Source organism: Aedes albopictus, chromosome 3 (genome assembly GCF_035046485.1).
Source record: "Aedes albopictus strain Foshan chromosome 3, AalbF5, whole genome shotgun sequence".
In the NCBI taxonomy this organism is placed as follows: domain Eukaryota; kingdom Metazoa; phylum Arthropoda; class Insecta; order Diptera; family Culicidae; genus Aedes; species Aedes albopictus.
The window spans coordinates 373,490,543-373,513,905 of NC_085138.1; the positions used below are offsets into that span (position 1 = coordinate 373,490,543).

The 23,363-nt window shown below is 39.4% G+C and overlaps 2 protein-coding genes across 4 annotated transcripts in view; both read right to left on the minus strand.

Annotated features, from left to right (window-relative positions):
* LOC109397131 (NADH dehydrogenase [ubiquinone] 1 alpha subcomplex subunit 9, mitochondrial) overlaps positions 1-23,363 on the minus strand; it is a 440,561-nt gene that overhangs the window by 147,572 nt on the left and 269,626 nt on the right. The window lies entirely within an intron of this gene.
* Positions 7,993-23,363, minus strand: part of LOC109409839 (unconventional myosin IC) — a 174,805-nt gene continuing 159,434 nt past the window's right edge. For all 3 annotated transcript variants that reach the window (XM_029875103.2, XM_029875102.2, XM_062855636.1), the window contains exons 6-9: positions 21,050-22,786; positions 20,677-20,987; positions 20,517-20,616; positions 7,993-8,822 (exon numbers count right to left, since the gene is read on the minus strand). In XM_029875103.2, the coding sequence (XP_029730963.2) occupies positions 8,808-8,822; positions 20,517-20,616; positions 20,677-20,987; positions 21,050-22,786 (2,163 nt within the window). In that variant the 3' untranslated portion in view covers positions 7,993-8,807. The remainder of the gene's footprint in view (positions 8,823-20,516; positions 20,617-20,676; positions 20,988-21,049; positions 22,787-23,363) is intronic.

Below are 23,363 nucleotides of genomic sequence, written 5' to 3' on the forward strand. Positions count from 1 at the left end.
GCCACCATTTGATCAAAATCAAGGGGTCTGCAAACATTGTTGTGACTCTAACTAACGGGGGGTCCATCAATTTGAGTATCCAAATGCATTTTCCTTATTTTTTTTTAGCGAGGACTTTCAGAAAATCCCCACCTTAAATATTTTTGAGGACAAGGTGCAAATAGTGGGCCGGTCTCAGCGAGAATTGCCCATATACAACTTTTAAATTTGAAGTAATTGAAACGCAACGAGCTTCTCCGAATAAGTACGTCTACTATATTTGGCGACTCGAGGTTGAATCATCTGACATTACATCGAATGGCTCTATTATACAAATCATAGCCTACTTCTATAATCTCCTACAACTCGGCCATCGCATACAGAACACTAAGCTGAACAACAGGCTCTCTCCCAGTTGGAACGTTACGCCAAGATGAAGAATAACAAGCTACCCATAAGTAACCTTCTTTATTGCATCGCCTCATCACCAAATCGAACTCATTCATTAATAACAGTTGTCCCTAATCAATAAAAAATATAGAATTTTTACGACCGCCCGATCGAACACGGCTGCAAACTGTCGCTCGTATCTCTCTTTGTGGGTATAGGTCTCGCATCATTTCGCCATGGTGACACACTGAATTCCGGATGGTTGCTCCCTCCACCGCTCATCGCACCACTTCTGCCATCGTTCCCACACACAAAGTGCATTAATTCCAGTCCTCAACCCTCGCATTAAAAAAAAAGAAAACCCGAGCCAATGCTCTTCCTCGATCCTGAAACTGCGACGAAATTAGAGACATAGACAAGGACAATCGCTATAAGCAAAGGGACAAAAAATCAGCCAAGGGAAAGGCAACACCCGAGACACTCGTAATTAATTCCCCGATGAGTTCGTTCCAGAGGGCTGCCTAAAATCGCAAGAACAATAGGTTTTTTTTGTCGATTTCGTCCCTTCATCCACCAGCGACCACCGCTGCCGGGCCTGGCTGCTCGCTCAGTGACGAAGATGATCATTATGACTGATGGTTGGTTTTTGGTAGTTAGCTACTGCCACGTTGGGCAGGACTCGTTTTTCTTATGCGTATCCTTTTTGCTTTCTTGGGTTTTTTAGGGTAATTATTGGCACTATGGTTTGAAATGGGAATAAATCTTGTTGGAAAGAATATAAAAATATTGAAAAGATTCATTGTATGCTGAGATTTTCAAGAAATCAATACAAAATTATAACTATAGCGCTACTAGAGTACATAACGCCTAGAATATAATGTTTGTAAAATTACAAACATGGTCAAAATTAAAAACAATGCCAAGGTCGACGATATGTATTTTTACCCTCTAACGCACAGCTAAGACCGACGAAAATGTTAAACTGCCGTAATTCTGCAAAGTGACGTAAGTGACATTGATAGTATTGACCCATTTTTTGGTTATTATGCATAAAACTCTTGCTCATCCTCTAAGTTTCTTTCCACATATGATAGATTACGACTAGATCTTACATTCTAATACAGCAGGCATACCAAAGTGTTATTTTTACACCAGATATTATATATATAATATACCAAAAAATATCGACATTTTGAATGGCGCTTACGTCACTTTGCAGAATTACGGCAGTAAAGGATGTGCTTTTGTCTACTGCTATTTACGTTGTTTCCACGGTTACCGTGTTGAAACCGAAGGAAAGGTGTTGCGAAACAGTGATGAGCGATAAAAACAGATTGCAACGGAAAACAACGCAATAAGGTTACATCGTTGCTAGTCATTCTAATCTTTCTACTATACTGATGCATGCAGTGATTATTAATAATTGTAGCCCTTATGATTATAATCGTAATTGGTAGTGCTACGTAGCTTAATATAGTAATCATAAAGAACAGTTTGGATAATCCTGGAAATCTCGAAAGTATCTCATAGTATCTGTTCACACACTATCAATAAATCTAGTTGATGCTGTAACATAACTCTCATAACAACCAACAAATAAACTGTAACCATTGTAGATCCTACATTCTACTTCATTTTTTTTATTTATTTAGTATAGCATCAAATTGGGTTATTAAACGGTGTTGAGTTAATTCGATATTCTGAATCTGCATGTCAAACTGAGCCGAAATCCAAATTTTCATGAATGTTGATGCCCGGGAACTCATTCAAAAACCAATTTGAAGTTTGTATGGTAGCGATTTCTCGCATCACCCCTCGTCGCAGTTTGTATGTACTGGGTGGAGTTGTCAAACAGTAGTCCAGCTGTCAAAAGGTGATTTCAAAAAATCTCTTTGAAATTGATTTTGGGTACCAAAATAAAGTATGTACTTAAAATCTAAAAAAAAAAAATCATAGTGGCTCAGGAATAGGTGCTCTTTTGTATGAAATAAAAAAACAATACATTTTTCAAAATTTAAAAACGCAATGAAGATAAAACTGAATCAGCAAAATTTCTCCGTAATACACGGTTCGTGGCTATCTCCAATCACGGTCATGCCCAACGCTCGCCAGATCTCTTTCCACCTTATCCGCCCACCTTGCGCGCTGCCCTTCAGGTTTTCTTGAACCATCTGGATGTAATGAAAATACTAGTTTTGCAGAGTTGTTGTCCGGCATTCTTGTGACATGCCCTGCTCACCGTATCCTTCCTGGTTTTGCCACCTTCCGGATGCTAGGTTCGCCGTAGAGTGCAGCGAGCTCTTGGTTCATCCTACACCGCCACATACCGTTCTCCTGCACACCGCCAAAGATGGTCCCAAATACCCGCCGCTCGAACACTTCTAGTCAGTGCTTACATGTCCTCCTCTAGCATAGTTGAGGTCTAGTGCCCGTAGAGAACCACCGGACTTGCTAGCGTTTTGTACATGGTACATTTGGCGCGAGGGTGAATCTTTTTCGAACGCAGATAGCCCATAGTAGGCCCGACTTCCACGGATGATGCGCCTTCGTATTTCGCTGCTAACGTTGTTGTCTGTCGTTAATACGTACCCGAGGTAGACGAAGTTCTCCACCACTTCGAAAGTGTCTCCTTCTATCTATCGTTACACGGCTGCCTAGGCTTGCCCTGTCGTTCGTGGTTCCGCCTGCCAACATGCACTTCGTTTTCAATGCGTTCACAGTGAGTCCGACCTTTGCTGCTTCACGTTTCAGGCGGTTGTATAGTTCTGCCACCGTTCCAGATGTTCTAGCAATAATATCAATGTCATCCGCAAATCCGCAAATCAGACAAATTGGCCGGATTTCATGAAGATCGTACCCCGGCTATTGAGTTCGGCTCGTCGCATAACACCTTCCCACTTGAAACACTTGGAAGGCAATGTTGAATAGTAGGCAGGAAAGTCCATCACCTTGTCGTAGTTCCCATCGAGATTCGAATGAACTGGATAGTTCACCCGAAATCCTTACACAGTTCTGCCTGAGCTCACCCTCGTCTGCCAACGCTGCCCCGAGGATTTGTAAGAATGCTGAAGCGACATCCGTTTGCCCCAATCGCCCAGCAGGGGCTGTACCGCGGCGGTCGCCGGTACCGGACATTGTTGGTGACGGAAAGTTTGACCATCACCAGTAGTCAGTGTCGATGTTAGTGCCACGATAGGTCCTGACCCTGACGTCGATAATGTCGGAGCGTCCATTAATCAGAACGTGGTCAATTTGCGATGAGAATGGCTGTGTTGGAAAAAGGTGCTACCGTATGCGTGATAATGTTTGCACCATCGTACAAATAAGGTTCCCGTATCACCTGCACAGGTACCATAAACTGGAGTCAAATTGAGTCACAGCCACATGTCGAAAAATTTCAGACGTTTTTCAGTTAGATAAACACTCTTAGAAAAAATCATGTAAATTTAAGATCGCTTGGATGCACATAAAAGGAGCGGCCCGTTTGACATAAATTTACGTCTTCTATCATAAAGAAAAGTCGAACTGGCAATCGCTAGAGCCGAAGCGAAAGATAAAACATGTAAGTAAAATAATGAACTGGATTCGAACTCTGGTCCGCTGATTGAGATGCACGTACTATACCTCTCGGCTGTATCACCGAGTTGTGAGACAAATGATAAATGTAAAACTGTGTCTACCTATCTGGTCAGATAAGTTTGTTGACATCTTGTGCAACCAACTCGAACTTACATGATGGATGTAAAATTGAGTCAAATTTGCCATTCAGTCATGAAATGTTTACGTACGTTGATGGTTTACGTCACGTGTAAAATCCTAATTTTTTAAGAGTGTAAGTATTGAGGTCTTCTATGGTGATCTTGACGTCGTGTCTTGGGCAACGGTTGAGCTAATGGGCCATTCATAATTTTGTTAAATGATGTTAAAAAAATGATCATATTTCCGCGAGTAAAGGCCTGAAGGTCTACAAGCGTAATCAATCAATTGCTATTACATTACTGAAACGGATCAACATCATACAGATCCACGAAGCATGGTTCTTTAGAGAACTAATTGCTCAAGATGTTCCAGATTATCCAAAGACTTTCGCGAGTAAAGTCTTTAACATATACTTGCGTTATTAATCGATTGTTGTTTCATAACTGAGACGTTTTATCATTCTATAGTCCATGAAGCATGTAAAGATCTATGTACTTTCCAATGGAGTTCTGGGTCATCCAAGAATTTTCGGGCGTATGGGCCTCTGATCTACAAGCATAATCTTTGAATTGTTGTTACACTACTGGAGGACTAATGACTTATTCGACTGGATAATAGTTTGATTTGTTGATTTTTCGGCTTACAGTCTTACGAATTGCGTTGATTAATTTATTATCTGGAGGACTTATTTCCAAAAACGATCTATGAGTGGTGAATACCCGGGTAGACGAGAATATCTAAATCATATCTCAAATCGAACACTTTTTGCTGTCATAGCTCGATGTGATTTTGATGAGTTATTCAAAATTCTAATGAATATCGCACGAATAGCTCAAAGTGATATAATATCAGTTTTTGTTCTTGTCGAAATAGCTGAAAATTTCTACATAAGAACAAGTTTAGCTGTTCTGCACGAAATGGAACACATACACCCATAGAGATGGCACAATGTTAGTGAAATACCATGTGCCCCTTTCTGAGCTGTTGATACGAAGAACCGCATGCTCTTATTCCCATGTTATTTACAGCAGTGAGCCACAGTTGATTGGTAAGCATCGCCGTCTGTGAATCCTAAGGTCGTAGGTTCGATGCTGCATGCTGACATTTTTTTATTTATTTTTTTCTAGAAAAAGTGACAAATCTTGTCTGCTATTGTTTTGATCTTGTAATATCTTAACGAGCTATTATTGAGTAGTTCACCATATTAGATTTTGCTATTATTTCTGTTCTTTTACCTCTTATATCAATCAAACCAATATCAGGTTTTGCTCTTCAGTAATTCAATCAATCATAACTGAATATGCTATTCATCAGATTTTTCCACCTACTCGGGACACGTTGAAAAAATCTCGCTTTTTGTACACTGCATGTACATCTTTGGAATTTAGTTCGTCACAGAACAATGCTTCATGGACCAGTAGGATGTTGCACCTCATCAGTAATGTAACAACAATGCACTGTTTGCCCTTGTAGATATTAGGGTTTTCACTCGCGAACGTTCTTGGAGGACCTAGAACACCTTTGGAGACTATTTCTACATATAACAGCCTTTTCTCGTGAAGGACCTAGAACATCTTGAAATGTTAGTGCACTACAGAACTGTACCTTACGAACCTGTAGGATGTTGTATCATATCATTTATGTAACAACAAAATATTGGTCATAGATCTAGAGGCCTATACTCACGAGAGCTTAAGGAGGAATTTCAACATTTGTACATAACTACTCTGCTGAACAGTTTTTCAGAGACTTAAGAAAAAGTTGCGCATCAGCTGAAGGATAACAAAATCCCATTGTAAGAGTATGTGAACCGGCAGGATCGTTCCTGGAACACCACTGAAACGATATTTCCCACCCAAACAAAAGCCCTATATTCTCTTGACACTTTGATACTCTCTTTGATCCTTTGCTTCATCTAAACCGTCCTTAACACCCCTAAATATCCTTTGAAATCCACCTTGAAACCGGTAGCACTATCCTCTCCCAAACCCTTCAACCATCCTTTGTCCTCCTCCCCACGAACCCCTAGAACCCACTCTAGCTACACCCCTCCTTTTTCGCAAGAGCTCTCTAGAACAGTTCTCGGATATCTGAAAATAAGGACATTCGCATTATTTTCACATTTTCTTCAATTTTTTTGCGAATCAACGCGATTTTTTATACGATACGTATCTACCGTGTAAAAAAGACCTAGTCTATCGATAAAATCCGTACTACACAGAAAAAAACTGTAATTAAAATTCAGCTAGAAATCATGCACATAAAGGGAATGCTAGAGTTAGTGCATATTTACATGAGATATCATGTAAAATTACGTTACAATCGTGTAAATTTCCGCTAATAGTCACGTAACCGGTTGGAGTCCATGATGGTTTACACGATGGTTGGTGGAAATTTTCACGATAGTAATATAATTTTACATTATATATCATGTAAAAATGCACTAACTCTAGCATTCCCTTTATGTGCATGATTTCTAGCTGAATTTTAATTACATATTTTTTTCTGTGTACATATACCTCAAAAGTCACGGAAAACCGCTCTCACTTTAATATTTAAGGACAAAGTCTTCGAAGATAGTCGATGACATGTAGAGTCTGGGACCATATGGGCAAGAGCACCTATTTTGGGCACTTGCTGCTATAGCTCAGTCAATTTTGAACCGATTTACTTCATTTTTGAGACACGATCAGATACGCACAGTATCTAGCCATGTGCAAAAACCCAAATCAATCGTTTTGAAAATGATCGAGTTATAGCAGCAAGTGCCCAAAATAGGTGCTCCTGCCCAAATGGTCCCAGACCCCACCTTAAATATTGGAACCCGCTTTTTCCGAGAATTTCTTGTAAAACTTGCCGATATACGATATTTTCAAAGTTCAGCTTCTGAACTGAGCTGTAGGTGATTGAATATACATAGATGTCGAAATGTCATTTTCAGCACTGTTTTGAATTGGTGTTTCAATGCTACCGGGCGGCGTGTTCCTTATAACGCATGTTCCGATAATTAATGAGCCTTATGGTGCATATAAACATTAATACGAACGTCACTAGCACACATCTGCGTATGTGTGTAATAATAGTCATAAAACAGTAGCAGCAGGAAAACCTGAAAGCATCTCCCCTTCTTTGATTTTAGTTAGTTACTTTTTTACGTACGCAAACCGACTTCTTTAGCGCAAAAAGTTTTCTCGCGCAGGGGGAGTTCACAGTTTTAGGGTTATTTCCACCGTTTTGGAATCGTGGATTCCCTGTTGGGATATAAATCGGGCGAAGGGATCGATGGGCATCGATTTCCAATAAACCGCGTCGTGCATGGTTTTAATGACTAGCGAGACACGGTGAGAAATGCTATTGTGGAAGCTGATATTCCATTGCACTTTGATATAGGGACACATTTCTGACGGTGCTCTCGTTTGGCTCGTGCCGTGTCTGATTGCAAGCGCAGTTTAAAATTCCTTCCGAGGATTTTGTTCAAAGGCAAATCACGTGTCTTTGCTTTTCATTACGATTTTTTTTTTCATTTCGGGAAGGGTTCACCACAATCGACGAAGCACATTGAACGAGTTGCATGTAAAGAGATGGCCAAACGTCATTTTTCCATTTGTTATGCTCTTTTCGTAATATCCCAACTAACAAAAGTAGCTGCATAAAACTTATGGAGCAACGCTTGTGTAAAAGTGCTTTATTAAGCTCTTATGCAGCAAAAATGTTGTTATTGTTATTTTTTTTAATCATTGGAAATCGGTTCTGATTCTGCCTGTCTTTTCTACATTTCCAAGACTAGGTGCCTGTAGAAAAAATGGTCTGTCAAATTTTTTGATTATCAGAAAACTTTTGTCCATCAACTATTCTCTTCGACCAGTGTGCGTCCTTGTCTTGAAAGAGGGTATTTCGGATAGCAGTAAGAGAAACAACAGCAGCTAGAGGGATAAGATTTGAAACTTTTGTATTTATTTTCGGCATTGTGTAAAATGGAAACGGGGGTCTGTCTACATTACTGAAAGTATATTATTAAAACCTATCGGCTAGAGTTGTTCAGTTGAACGCGCGTTTGCTGGTGCTGCTACCGAAGTATAACATAGAGGGGGGTATTTACTTGTATGTTTGTTTCAAGGTTATGTATAAAATAAAACTTAACACTAACGTTGTTGTTGTTGTTGGCTTGGAAAGTAAATAATTTAGAGAAGACAAAAAAAAACACGTATCATTGTGATCCTACGATCCCGTATCTACCACCTAATGGCACTTGTAGCTAAACGAATAAAAATGCTAGATATCTAAACCGGTTTAAATTTTATTGTGTGTGTTTGAAGAGCACGTTCCTAACAATCTTTATTGTAACAGTTTCTTTTTGTATTATCTTTTCAACAGCCTAAATTTTTCTTCCATTTGAAAAGGCACATCATCTTGCACGTTTTAGTCCACAATTTTCTCAAAATTAACATTTGTAACAGTTTTCCAGGGAAGATGCTTCGCAATGACTCTCCAAAAGATGTTGAGCTTCACATTTTCGTAGAATTCCGGTTTATTTCTGGTACCCTACGTAAAGACGGCCACGGATTAAAATTTGCTTAAAAATGCCTAAGTACAATGCGTTTATAGAGTTGTGTGTTCGGTAGTTATTTGTAGTAAAAAAAAGTGTCAGCTGTGCTGCCCTCATAAACGACTCTTCTTCCGCTGCCCGGCTCGGTTGATGAAGTACGACTTGCTCCTCTAGATGTGTTTTTGTGGCGTGATTATTGACCGGCAATCTAGTAAATATAGAAAATAAATAGAAATATGTATTGTGAGACTGATATGTACCCATCATTTAAAAAAGTTATTTTTGATTGCTGAGGCTACGCAATCCTTTCTAGAAATGAGATATTAGATCACTTGTTTCAAAGTTCTTCATTGTTCACTAGTCACAAAGAGAATGTATTTTTTTTAAAAGATTTACTGTAGACTAGAATACAGTAAATGTAGAATAGGCCTGTCCAGCTTTTCAAAAATGTTCTCTGATTCTCAAGTCCACCCCCATATTTTGATTGGCATCCTGAAAGAAGTAACTGGTCAAAATTTCAGCCAAATCCATTGAAATTAAGAGGTGCATCAAATCAAATTTGTGTTTTTCGATTATTTTTGAACTTCAAAAAATCATAACTACACTAAAACATGTCAAAACTTAATTCTTTTGACAGAAATTGAAAGCTATACTTGTTTGCTACAACTTCTCCGAACAACGTGTGCCTATAAAATTGAAGGAAACATGTGTAATTATCACATTTGTAATCAGAAAAACCTTAAAAAGTTGATTTTTTGATAGATTTCGTTCTGGAACATCCTTATTCACGTAAAAAGTTGGATTTTTCAAAACGGCATCAAATTCTTCAATGTTTTTTGGTTATTTGCTTCTTTGACACTAATGCTGTAGGAGTTGAGCAAAATTACTAAAATTCGTGAAAGCCAAATGTGGCCTAAAAACTAGCTTTTCGGGTGCAATCACGCTTTGGCGCGCAAAAAGTTGCATCGCGTCAGCACTGATATGAAAGCCAACACCTGTCATCACGCTTGTTTGTTATCACCCGTAGTAAGGGGTAGCCTAGGCAAACTACAAGGAAGCAAAGCTACTACGTTCAGTACAATTTCGCGCCACAGCGTGATTGCCTCCAAAAAGCTAGTTTTTTGGCCACATTTGGCTTTCCCGAATTTTAATATTTTTTGCTCAACTCCTACAACATTGGTGTCAAAGAAGCAAATAACCCAAAAACATGAGAGAATATGATGCCGTTTTAAAATATCAAACTTATTACGTATATTAGGGTGTTCCAGAACGAAATCAATTAAAAAATCAACTTTTTAAGGTTTTTCTGATCACAAATGTGATAATTACACATGTTTCCTTCAATTTTATTGGTACACGTTGTTTGGAGAAGTTGTAGCAAACAAGTATAGCTTTCAATTTCTGCCAAAAGAATTAAGTTTTGACATGTTTTAGCGTAGTTATGATTTTTTGAAGTTCAAAAATAGTCGAAAAACACAAAATTGATTTGATGCACCTCTTAATTTCTATGGATTTGGCTGAAATTTTGACCAGTTGCTTCTTTCAGGATGCCAATCAAAATATGGGGGTGGACTTGAGAATCGGAGAACATTTTTGAAAAGCTGGACAGGCCTAATGTAGAACTACTTGTATCGGCGATGCAGTCGTGGACCGTGGTATAAACATCCCCGACGTTTGGACTCTGCTTAGAGTATTCTTCAAAAAGAAAACTTTCAAAGGGATTAGCAGTTTTCCGGTGAAACAGATTTGGGACTGCCGTGCCATGTATGTAACTAATAAGCAGATTTATTGCAATTACCTCGTGTATGACATCGATTCGTGGAGGTGGAGCTTACATATTCCTTGCAAGTGATAATACAGTCAGCTTACATTAAATGTGCTGTGTAACATGCATAGAACATGTAACTCTGGTTTGTTTGTTCAGATTAGGTTCCAAATGTGTTGCGAAAAACTTGAGCGTCTTTTCATTTTAACAGTTCTCTATTTTGTGACAAAGAAGGTGCAATAAAGTAACCACCCAACTAACATTTATTGTGAATGTAAACGTCAACAAAGCGTCCTCAATACGGCTTGATGCTGTGTTACTGTGTTGTACATATGGACGGAAGCTTCTATGCAAGCCCTATACCAATGAATCTAGCGAACTTAATCCACATGTACATATATGACTGCCACGAAGTCATAGCTCTTTTCTCGGCTCTTATATAACCACCAACTGAATAACATCTTGAGAAGGCGCTTTTCAGCCTTTTCACAGTTGTTAAATAATAGTTATACGGCGTCCCCAAATTAAACGATTAAATATAATTAGGTTATGGATACCGTGACGCAATACATGTGGAACTGGAATTATCACTTCTAAAATTGAATAATTAAAGTATTTGCCGCTACTTGGAATTGAACTTCCGATCTCCGTATTAACTGGTTCCGATGATGTCCTCGCTGCCACACTGCTATATATGAATAGCATAGAGAATAGCCCGTTTTGTTTTACTCCAGACTAGGCTTCATAATTGTGCCACAAGAAACCTTACCCAACTTCATCTTGCTGCAAAAGCTTATGAAACGTCAAACGCAATAATGTTTACATTGAACAAGCTGTGTGGTTGCGCCAATAGATTCTTCTTCACAGCTTCTAGCTGAAAGAGTGTTCTTTAAATGGCTACGAAGCCTGCTGTTTTGTGTTTTGGCAACATTACAAAACGTACTGTACAGCTGTTGTAGTGGCTGGGACTCTTACTCGATTTGCACATCATCCGGCAAATCTTCCGGCATTGAATTAAAGTGCAATAAAAGCAATCCAAATAATTTCACAGCACAGAGATGGATAGCTGTAAAGAATGTGTGTAGTAGCTATATATCCCGCTTGAAGTTTGTTTTGACAATAATGTTTACATCCGACAAGCCGTGTTGGTAAACCAACAGTTTCTTTATTACAACTTCAAACTGTAATGAAATCGCATAACGGCCTTTAATGCGCTGCTGGTTTGGGGATTGGTTAGTATAACGAATTGTACTGCATAGTAGCAGCTGTTTTGTTAGTGGGAACTCCTATTCGATTTGTTCAAGTTTTCGCATCTTCCGGGAAATCTCCCGGAGTTGGAATAGAGTGGAGTAAAGGCAGCCCCAGTGTCGAGGGTGGTAGGGTGAATCAAAAAGCGACCGTTCTGAGAGCAAATATTTATATTTATTGCTTCAACTGTAATAAATTTTATTGTTAATTCCCATAACATAAGCATTAATAGGCTGACTTACAATTTGGTGGCCTCTCCGTATTCGCGCACCCTATTGTTTCTCTCGACTGTGTTATGGCTCTCGCTATCTAGAGAAATTACGATTTCAAGCATGATTTTGATATTAACACTAAATTGATTCTTACTTTGTTTTACTCGATGGACTGACCGGACGGAACTTTTATCACCCGGCTGACTGCGGCATGGGTTTTCACGTTACAGACTACAGATATCATTGATTAGATGAATTATCCAAATGTGAAAAATCTTTACTAACCTCACTTTCCAACTGCGAATCGATAACTCCACTTTTCACAAATTCCACGTTTGTCTAACTTTAAAACCTGCCTATGAAGTCGAAAACATAAGGTGAATAATCTCATCCGTATCTAACTTATAATTTGCCTAAAATTCACACTAGAATTATATATTCCTTCAGCGACCGATGTTCACTTCACTTCAATATGACGAAAATGTGGAACTGTTCACCGGAAACAGGTATTTGACAGCTCGCTCACTGATAGTGACAGCTGTCACTTGTATCGCCGCGACGCCTTGACTGTGGAAAGCGAAGCTTCCGAATCGGTTGGTGGCAGGGTTGCCAGCGGGCCATCATCTGCGTCGACACCCAGTGACAAGCAATGGATTTTTGAACACCGAGTTTGGGAGCTGTATGGTGCTTGTTTTACAGCCGTGTATTAGCTTATGATTTATATTTGACTAGCTTCCATTTTATTCAGCGTTGACTGCTTTAATTAGATGGTTACACAATAGAAAGCAAACGACTGAAGCTTATAGCGCTGAAAATGTTAGTTGGGCAGGAACTTCAGTAGCTTTTATGGTGCCTTGAGCAACAATTCTCTCACAGAGCTCTTGGTGTAGTATGTAAGGTGAGTAGATAATACTCCTGGTGTCCATGGTTCGAGTCTGGACAAAATCTTTTTCCTTTTTTTAATCATTCCCCTAGTTTATGTTGCATAAGAATTCAGAATCTGCGCTTTTTGGGTTTCAAAGAAGAAGCAATTGTGTTTTGTCGTCCGTAATACGGACAGTGAATGAATTGCACTAAGGTTGCTGTCACTGGCTTAGAAACAAGTCGTGTTGCTTGGGCTATCAACATTGTTGTCGTTTCGTAAAATGGCTCATTCTCCAAAAATGTCAGCATCCCAAGTAACATTTTTAAGTAAAATAGACTAGAAGAGGTTCTCATAACCATAATAAAACCAAAAAATGGCATTCGGTTTTATGACGGTTCTGAAAACCTATATAAGGGGCCATCCATTAAGTACGTCACGGTCCTAGAGGGGAGGGGGGTTTGTGAAGGTGTGACAAGCAATGTATTAGGTATAGGAAAAACTCGTATGTAGGGGGGGCGGGTTCAAAAATTCCCAATTTTAGCGTGACGTACTTAATGGATGCTCACTAAGACTACTTGGCTTAAAAATGTTCTTCGTATCTCTTCCCGAAATTTCCTCTGTCAGTAGTTTTGCACATGTTTTCTCAAGAAATTATTCAAAATCCATGAAGCGGTAATGTCAAAAGGCAGAATATCAGCAGGCAAAATTCCATAAGGCGGAATAGCCCGAAAGACGAAAATCCACAAGGTATAAAAGATCAGAAGGCAGAGACATGAAAAGGCAGATTGCCGTCTCAGTTCGTCCATCCTCACTGTGGCAGAAAAGCTTCCAAAGCATCCTAACTTTGGAATGATTAATTCAAATAAGAATGGCAACTGGTGAGCTTGTCTGATCCTGGTTCAGATGGTCCGGTCATCGTTTGGCATGATAAGCTTGTAAAATTCGTCGGAAGTACAGTTGTTCGTGACGGTTTCAAAGCTTCCGTCATTACAAAGATGGCTGGCAGAGCCGTAGAGTTGTCCTATGGCGCCAGATTGACGCTCTTCGGCATTCTTAATTTGCAGTTGTTCATTTTTTTCCAGAGTTTCTTTCAAAATTGAATGTTGGTAGGCGTTCCGAAAAGAAACAAATTTCTCCCATATTTTTTTTTACTTTCTAAGAGTGTTTATGGTTTGTGTATTTGTTTAGGAATTTTAAAAAGAGTCGTTCAAAAATTTTCCAAAATTTATCTAAAATAAGTACGAACACATTTTGCATTTCAAGAATCTCACTAAGACCAGCACAATAATTAGAAATGGCAGTTCATTTTCCTAACATAAATGATACAAAATTTTCTTAAAGATATCTTACAGTGTTTTATTATGTATTTTTTTCTTTTCTGGATTTTATGTTCAACTGAATTTCAACTATATCAAAGGTTTCTTCTGACATTTAATCAAAATATATCCCAGAAGATCTATAAGACTCACGGACTTTTTGTAATCATCAGACGAACCATGGACATGGATTAATACTAGGACAAATTCCTGAATTTAGATGGGTTTTTGTTGGAATTTTCGAAAAAAATCTTTAACATATGCTAGAATTTCTGCAGGAATTTCCGGAGGAGAAATTTCTGAAAGAATCCACGGAAGGCTTTCAAGAGAAACCTTTGGAGAAGTTTTGGATAAAGTCAATGGCAGATTTTCTAACGAAATACCTAGAGAAATTTATATTTCCATTTTTTATAATTCCAAATTTATGGTTTTCTGGAGGAATTTATGAGGATATTCATGACGGTTTTTCCAGTGAAATTCTAGCAGAAATTTATGGAACAATCTTTACAGACCAATTGGTACAATTTCGGAAGGATTCAATGGAAGATTTTTTAAGCGACATTCTGATGGCAACTTTGGTCGAATTTTACTGGAAGAATTTCTGAAGGAATTCTCAGAGGCATTTGTGAAGAAATCCTTGGATGGATTTCTAAAAGAATCTCTGCAGGATTTTATATTGGAATCAATGAAGGAATTACTGAGGTCATCTTTGGAAGGGTTTCTAAGTAACACTACTCGATATTTCCTTGAGTCGATGGTCCCTTCAATATCGACTCATGGAGGCTTTACTGTAGTTGAAATCTCTATAAGAATTTCCGAAAAAAACTCTAAAGAAATTCATTGAAATTCATTGAATATTTTCCATGAGAAACACAGGAAAATACATGAGGAACAAAAGTATAGAGAAACAGAACTATCAACCTCTAGACTTTTAAAGGAATCTATGGAAGAATTTCTGAAGGTATCATTGAAGAAAATTTCCAAATTTATCCCCGAGGGATTTTTTGAAAAAAATATCTGCATAAATTTCCAAACTATGAAAGAGTTTCTAATAATATCCTTGAAGGAATATCGGGAGGAAACCTTTGACTAAATTATGAACAAATTCCTTCCTTAAAATGTTCCTGGGGTAATTTCTAGAGAAATCCTTCGAGAACTTTCAAAAGGGATTAGAAGAATTTTTTATATGATTTTTTAAAAGATTTCGTGAAAGAACTTCTGGAAGAATTCCGTAAGAATGTTCCAGGACATCTCTAGAAGTTTCTTGTGGGATTTTTAGGGAGTTCTTGATGGGATTCTTCCAGAGGTATGTTTATGGTTCCTTCATAATCTTCTTCTGTGATTCCTCATTTCTTCTGGGATTCCCAAAAGCTTTCATCTGAGATTCGCCCAACAACATCTGGTAGAGGAAAACCAGGAAGAACTTGTTGGAATATTTCCTCAAAGAAATCCAGTAGGAACTTCATGAGGAATGCCATATATAAAAACTGCAGGAGGAATTTTTCAAAATACTCCCCAGTAAAATATTGGAAGATGTTCATTAAAAACATCTGAAAGAATGCAAGAATGACCTTCCGGAGGAATTCCAGAAGGATCTGCAGGAATTCCAAACGGAACTCTTGGTGAAAACCATAAAAAGAGATCCTAGATGAATCCTGAAAAGAGTTCCTGAAGAAATCCCGGAAGAATAATTCGGAAAGAGCTCCAGAACAACTTCCCGGAACAATCCCGGCAAGAGTTCCCGATGAGGCAATCCCAAAAGTACTTCTGAAAGAATTTCAGGAGGACTTCTTGGAAGAATACTGATAGAAGTTTTTGTAGCATTCCTGGAAAAACCTTTAAATTCATGGAAGGAATACCAGACGGAATTTTGGAAGAAGTTTCTTTAGCAAATGGAAATAGTGGTATTCCGCAAGAAATCCCGGGTGAAATTGTTAGAATTCCCAGGCATATTTTCCAGGAATACCTTCTGCAAGTAAAAAATAAACTTCTGTAGAAATTCCAAAAGAAACTAGGGGAAATTACCTATTCTCGGCCGTTTTGTTCTTTTCGTCTTGGGGGGTTTTTTTAACCCTATTGAACTCAAAGTTAGCCTCAAATCCTTCCCAACTAAGCTGAATAATATGGCCAAGTTTCAGGCAATTTGGTTGACAAAAACCCCCCATGACGAAGAGAACAAACCTGCCGATAATACCCAATGTCACCCTATTAGGAAAATCTAGGATGGAATTCCTCGAGGATTCCTAGATCTCCTTGAGAGATCCCAGAAGAAATCCCAGGAAGTCGCAGAAGGAATCTCTGAAGGAATACTGAATGGAGTTCCAGTAGTAACCTTTTAGGAAAACCAGAAAGGATCCTAGAGGTATTTTTTTTAAAGAACCCTAAAAATAATCTCAGATAGAGCTCCTGAGTAATCGCCGAAGGAAATCCTGAGAATAATTCTGGAATAAATTTGGGGAGAAACCACCCACGGAAGAAATTCCCGGAGTTATCTCAGGGAAAAAGTCAGGATAATACTAGAAGGAATTCCTGGAGGAATCTTAATGGGTAGAAGAATTTCGGTAGGAATTTTGAAGGAATGTAGGAACTCCTGAAGTAATCTCATTCATCATCATCATCATCATCATCATTCTTATGAAATCCTAGAAAAATTGTCTGGAAGTATCTCGGGAGTACTTCCTGGAGCAATCCAGAGTTCTGCCACCACTGTGGACGGAACCAGACAGTTCACCACATTCTCATCGGATGTCAACTTCTCAAAACACAGCGACAACTGACATTGCCCAACAAGTTGTTTAGAAATGATAGAAAAACTGAAGTGTAAGTATTGAAATATCTTAAAAACATCGGATTGTACAATAAGATTTAAGAATTGCTTTTATTTCAAATAAAGCTATAGAGAAAATGCCGCATAGCGGTAAAACTTCTAAATAAAAAATACAGATATTTTGGTCTACCGCAAGCATAAATCTAACACATTGAACAATTTCTCTCGATAATGCTCCATCTTCATGGATTTCTTCTAGGATTCCTGCCAAGTTATATATTGAAATTCTTCCTCAGAATCCTGAAGGGGATCGCAGGATTTTTCCTGGAATATCTTCCAGTATTGACAGTTTCCCCCCTTATCGAACGCGACGATTTGAATCCGTCGCGGATGAAACCGCCGCAAGAGTCTTCGTAGCCAATCAGCAGGCGGGAGTCTGACGTTTCTCTGAACTCACTAACAAAAAAAATCTGCAGAGGTGGTGCTTGATTCGTTGCGAATGCCGACTGGAAGTTGGCAGCGCGTTTTGTTATGAAAGCAACATACAATGTTCAATTCAGGATTTTTCCTGGGATATCTTGAATTCATCAAAGAATTCCTCCTGGGATTCATTCATGGTATCTCTCTTCTCTTCAGCGATTTCTCTCGGGTTTCCTTTCTAGACTCATTCCGGGATTCCTCCATTGATTTTTCTTTGGTTTCCTGCAGGAACTTTTCCTGGGATTCCTTCAAAGGTTCCTCAAGAATTCCCGGCGGGATTGATTCTTTCATTGATTCCTAACGGGACTCCTTCAGCATTTTTCGACATTCCATCAGGGATTTCTTCTGGGATCGTTTCATTGATTCCTTCTGGGATTCCATTAGGCTTTTTTCAGAGATTCATTTCAGGTTTTTCCCGGATTATTCTAGAGATTTCATCAGGAATTTGTTTGGCATTCGTCTTTTTCTGGGATTCCATCAGGAATTTCATTAGGGCTTCCTTGTCACAGAAGAGTCACTATAGCGCAGGTTTTTGTTGTGCAGAAGTCAGTGTGACTAATTTCTAATGAATAAATACTGAATTGCTAGAAATAAGTCACAGTGACTTTTGCACAACCAAAACCTGCGCTGTAGTGAATTTTCTGTGACAAGTGTGTTACTTGGGTTCAAGGGTTCCTTCCGGGATTCCTTTCGAGATTCCTTTCGAGATTCCTTCAGGATTCCTCTCAGCATTCTTTCATTGAAATCACCCGGGATTTCTTCACTTTATTTTCCCGGATTTCCTTACAAGGAGATTCTTTAAGAGATTCTGAAAGATTCAGAAGATTCTTTCAAGGATTCTGCTCAAGATTCTTTGGAGATTTTTCTCGAAATTCCTTACGACATTCCTTCATTGATTTGTATTTCTATTTATATTTGAATTTCTTTCAGATTTTTTGAAGTATTCTTTCTGGGATTTCTTCATTGATGCCTTCGGGGTTTCTTTAGTGATTGCTCCTGGTTTTTTCATGTATTTCTATGTCAAAGATTCCTCTAGCATTTTTTTCTTTAATTTCGATTTAAATGTCTACTAAGATTCGTATAGGCATTCCTTCCTAGATCCCTTCAGGAAATTCTTTCGGGATTGCATCTGGAATTCCATCAGAGATCATTTTCAGCCAGGATTCCCAGGAGATATTCAGCCTAGGATTCCTTCCGGGATTCTTTAATGGATTATTCCTAAGATTGCACAAGCATTGCTTCAAGATTCTTCCGGGATTTCTCCAAGAATTCCTATCAGAATTCCTTCATCGATTCGTTTCGGAATTTCTCCATTGATTTTTTCCCAGTTTTCCTTCAGAGATTCCACCCAAGATTTATTAAGGATTTTTTTAAGGATTCCTTTAGAGATTTCTCGCGGGATTCCTTCCGGCATTTTTTTAGGTATTTCTACCGAGATTTCTTTTAAGATTCTTCCTGTGTTTGATTTAGAAATTTATCCCGGAATTCCTTTATGGATTTTTCCTGCTATTTCTTCAGAGATTCCTCCAGGGATTCTTTTCGAGATTTCTCCTGGGATTTGTTAAGGGATTTCTCCCATTTTTTGTTCAGGGATTTCTTCCAGTAAACCACCGTCATTTCTACATTAGTTCTTCTTGGAATTCCATCAATAATTTCGTCTCTTTTAGGATTCCTCTAGGAATTTTTCAGACATATCTCAGGATTTTTAAGGGTTTCGTTCAGGATATTCAAAGCGATTCCTCTTGAGATTCTTCCAGCGATTACTCCATGATTCTTTCACGAATTCCTTCAGAGGTTAATCATAATACTTTCTAGACTGGGATAATTTCTGGGATTCCTCTCGGGCCTCCTTCAAAGATTCATTGAAGAATTCCTCCCGGGTATCCTTCATTGATTTTTACTGTTTCTTTTTGGGATTATTTCAAGAACTCCCACGGGATTCCTTAGAAGAAGTCTCTCGGGATTCCTTCCAGCAGTTTCCCTTTCCGGGACTAACCGAGAATGGCACCTAAACACAAAAATTCTTGTGGTTCCACTTGTCCACCCCGTGTCCCTTCGAAAATAGTCTGTTTGTATCATTACAGGTTGTTTGTCCACTCTACGTTTGACCAGCAGTAATACGCCACACCATGCTGTTACGTGTCAACAAACAGCCCCCATTACCCTATCCTTTCCTCAAATATTTTTGTTCCCCCTAACCTCGACCAAACCGCGAGTTTTACGGTGCTTTAAAACTAACATAGTTTATAAGCCAAAAACATGAAATTGTAAAAAACTTTTAACCGAATTCGGCTCCGTTATGCCTGTAGGCGCATGAGCCTACAACAAATGATTAAATAAGAAAAAACTCAAAAAAACTTGTAAAGAATTTTAATGATTTACGATTTGTGTTATGCTTGGTATTGAGTAGAACTTCTAATAACACTAGTTTACAGCATTTTTGAACTCGGTAAGCTGATGATCGTTTTTGGTGTAGAATCATGCCCTGAGTGCGAAAACGCGAAGGAAAAAAATTACAGTAGAGCGGAAATTTTTTCGACTTTCCATACAAGGTTGATAATTTGAAATCGATTTTGTTCTATTTTTAAGCAAAGTCGCGCACTTCACACATCTCATTCTCCGTAGTCAATGCTCCGATTGAGCTGAATTTTTTACTGTAACTCGTCTACATATGATATATCAAATAAACGATGAGAAAGAATTTTTAAATTGTTTTTCTCTTATTGAAAAAAATACATTTCTTCATATATTTTTGGAAAAATTGCTAAAATTTAAGGAGAATGTCCCCAAAACTCTCCAATATCTTGAATTTCATCAATCTGACGCAAAACCTGCATTCAAATGATCGAATTGTATTATATTTAGCTTTCAATTTATGGAAAAAGATTTAAATTTGGATGAACAAAACGCAAGATTTTTGAATTTTATTAAATTTTATATTTTAAATAGTTGTAAAACTCGATATTGAGCTAAAACTCAAAAACTGTTCTACTTTAAATTTTTTGAAGGTCGGTTTCGAAATCAGCGCTAAATTATGCTACAAAAATTTTGGTCGTTGACGGAAGTTCATGACTTTCGTTTTATTTTGTAAACTAGTGTAATTGGAGCAAATTGTTAGTTGAAATATATAAAATATCAATTGAGCTTCTACATATATAAAGGTATATTAAACATCAGAAATATGACAAATTAAACGCCCAGCCTGAGACTAGCTTGTTATGCATAAAAATATAGGAAATTCATACTCACAACCAACAGGTTTCCGCTCTTGGCTCTGGTAATACTGGGCTGTGGTCCGGTGATAATCTCAATCATACCAGTTTTGCCTCTGACTAGATTGTGCGATAGCCTAAAATGAATGAGAGCTTTAGAAGAGCACATCCACCTACCTTCATCGCTAACAACTCACGATCCCGTCTCGACGATGTTGACAATGTTCCGGTTGCCGGTCGCGTGCAGTATCCAGATGCAGCACTCGATGATGTCCGGCACGTCCAGTATCAGGTCGCCTTTGTCCTTCTTCAGCTCGAGCGGAATCCGGATCAGCATGATGCCGTCCCGCTCGCTGGTGATGCAGAAGTCGACCTTGTCCAGCGGGAGGCGATGCTTCTGTTTGTACGTCTTGCCATCGAGCAGGTAGACGGCCTTGTCCGTTAGGAGGAAGAACCGCTCGCGCGGTTTGTACCCGCGCCGATCGTACTTGATCACCGGGGTGGAGTACTGGAACGGGGGAAAGGAGAGAACTTAATTTGAGGCAAAGTGTGACAAAGAAAGGAACTTACGTGCAACTTCTCGCTGTTCATTTGCGTTACCACAAAGTTACTGATTGGAGTCGCATGCTGCTTGGAAATCCGGTCGTCCATGAACCATGGGCCAACGCTCTCAGGGTAGTTCTTCTTCTTGCCCTTAAACACGGCTTCGGACAAAACCTTAAGCTCGAACTGCTTCTTCTTCTCCGGCGGAAGGGCCAAACGGTACTGACGGGCGAGGTGCAGTTTGTGCATTCTTCGCAGGATTATGGACGCCTCTTGGCAGTGCATCGGAGCGGGGATCCAGGTGTGGTTCATGAAGCTCTTCGGAAGACTCTTGGACAGTTTGTTCAGCCAGTGGCGCTTGGTGTGCTCGATGAAGGATTTGTTGCACTCGTTGGGTGCGTCGTGCCGGGTGATGAAACCCTTGATGAAGAATCGGATCTTGTCGGCAGCTGCGCGACGTCGTTTCCGCTCCTGGATGGCCAGATACCGCCGGATGTATTTCTGACAGGTGATGATCTTGGCGTAGGTTTCCAGGTAGATCTTACGCTGGCGTCGGCCCTTCCAGCGCGCTTGGATGATCGATGCCAGGTAGTGTTTCTTCATTTGGAATGCATCTTCAGTCTCGAATAGGGTCTTGGGGAAGCGGATAAAGATCTTAGTCTTGCCCATTCGGTATTCGTCGCGTTCGAAGCCCAGTTCGCAAGCCAATATCTGGACGCCTTCTTTAGCTGGACCGTGGTAGTGTGGCCAAGTTTGCCTGCTAAGGCACTTGTAGCGCTGAAGGAACATCTCGTACGTCCGGCGGTAAGCGAAACCAGCACGGCGAACACGAAGGTTCTCCATCAGACCAAGGTATTTGACCTGATGACGAACCAGTTCGTAATCGAAGTTGCCCGATGCCTGCAGGTCATTTGGTTTGATACACCGAATGTAGGACGGTTCCTTGCACATCAAGATGTCCATGAGGTTGTTCAAAGAGTTCTTGAACTGAGTCACAGCTGTTTCCGGACGTCTCTTGCTCGTGATGTCTGCCAAGGGGAAGCAAGCCTTGATAATCCCGTTGTTGCATTCGGACATGGTCTCCTTCAAATCTCTGAACAATAAATCGTTGTTCTTGTCCAGGAACCCGTGAACGTTGTACGTCACATCTCCTGCATAGTGCACTAGTCTAAATTCGTCGCGACCTAAGGTCTTCTGGACGGTTGTTGAAGCTCTGCTGTGGCAAATATAGTGAGCATGATCCCCCAAGTTGTCGTTCATCTTCCTGAGGAAGCTCAGATCCGTGGGATCTCCCGGACGCAGGCATTCCTCGTCCATCAGGGCAATGATACCTTTGTGCTTTTCCTCGATCAAATTACAAATAACCTTGTTATCAAAGTACTCAACCGGTTCCCACTCGATACCCTCCCTCAGATATTCCTCCTGTTCTGACTTCAATGTCAGCTCTATAAACAACTGCTGAAGTTTCTCATTGCAGAAGTTGATACAGAACTGCTCGAAACTGTTCTTCTTGAATATCTCGAACCCATAGATGTCCAAGATACCCATGACGCTGTTCTTCTTGGGAATGTGATCCGCGTGTAGTGAAGTATTGATGCGCGAAACTAACCAGGTGAACAGTCGATCGTAGACCGCCTTGGCGAGGGCGTCCCGTGCGTAAATGGCCATGTCACGGTTAAGAGGGCTGGTAACTATGTCACCTCGGGCTTCGATCGTCCGGTGGGTGAAGGCGTTGCGTAGCTGGTCTTCCTCGCATCCCAGGAGCTAGAAATGAAGGTTGATAAATATTTATTATTCGACATTGCCTTATATTTTGAGAAAGTTTTTATTAGGCTATTGGACGCTACTTTGTTCAATTTATTTCTAAAATGACATTTGAAATGACGTCTAAAAACACGCAGCGTACGAGGCTTTGCCTATTTGGCTCCAACAAAAATATCTTGAAATGTTTTTCGTTGTAAACAAAATCATTCAAAAGATGAAGCAACTTGTGATTTTGATTTCCTAGATGGCAGACCATATGGCGACCGTCAGATGATAAACTGGATACATAATAAAAATACACGGTAATAAATATGATTGAATACCTGATTCAATTCAATGGTTTTCTTCGGGACATTCAGATCTTGAAATCAGTCTATTGATTGATTGATTTATTTATTTAAGACACTTCGTTATGGTATATCTCTTTATTGTTGATATTTCTCGGTGAACGAATAAAACAAACTTGTTTTTTGCGTGACGTTTCGGCCTAATCACATTTCGGCCATCTTCAGACGCCTAAAAGTTTATTACAAAAAACACGAAATTAAAACATTAACATAACACAATTTTTCATTTT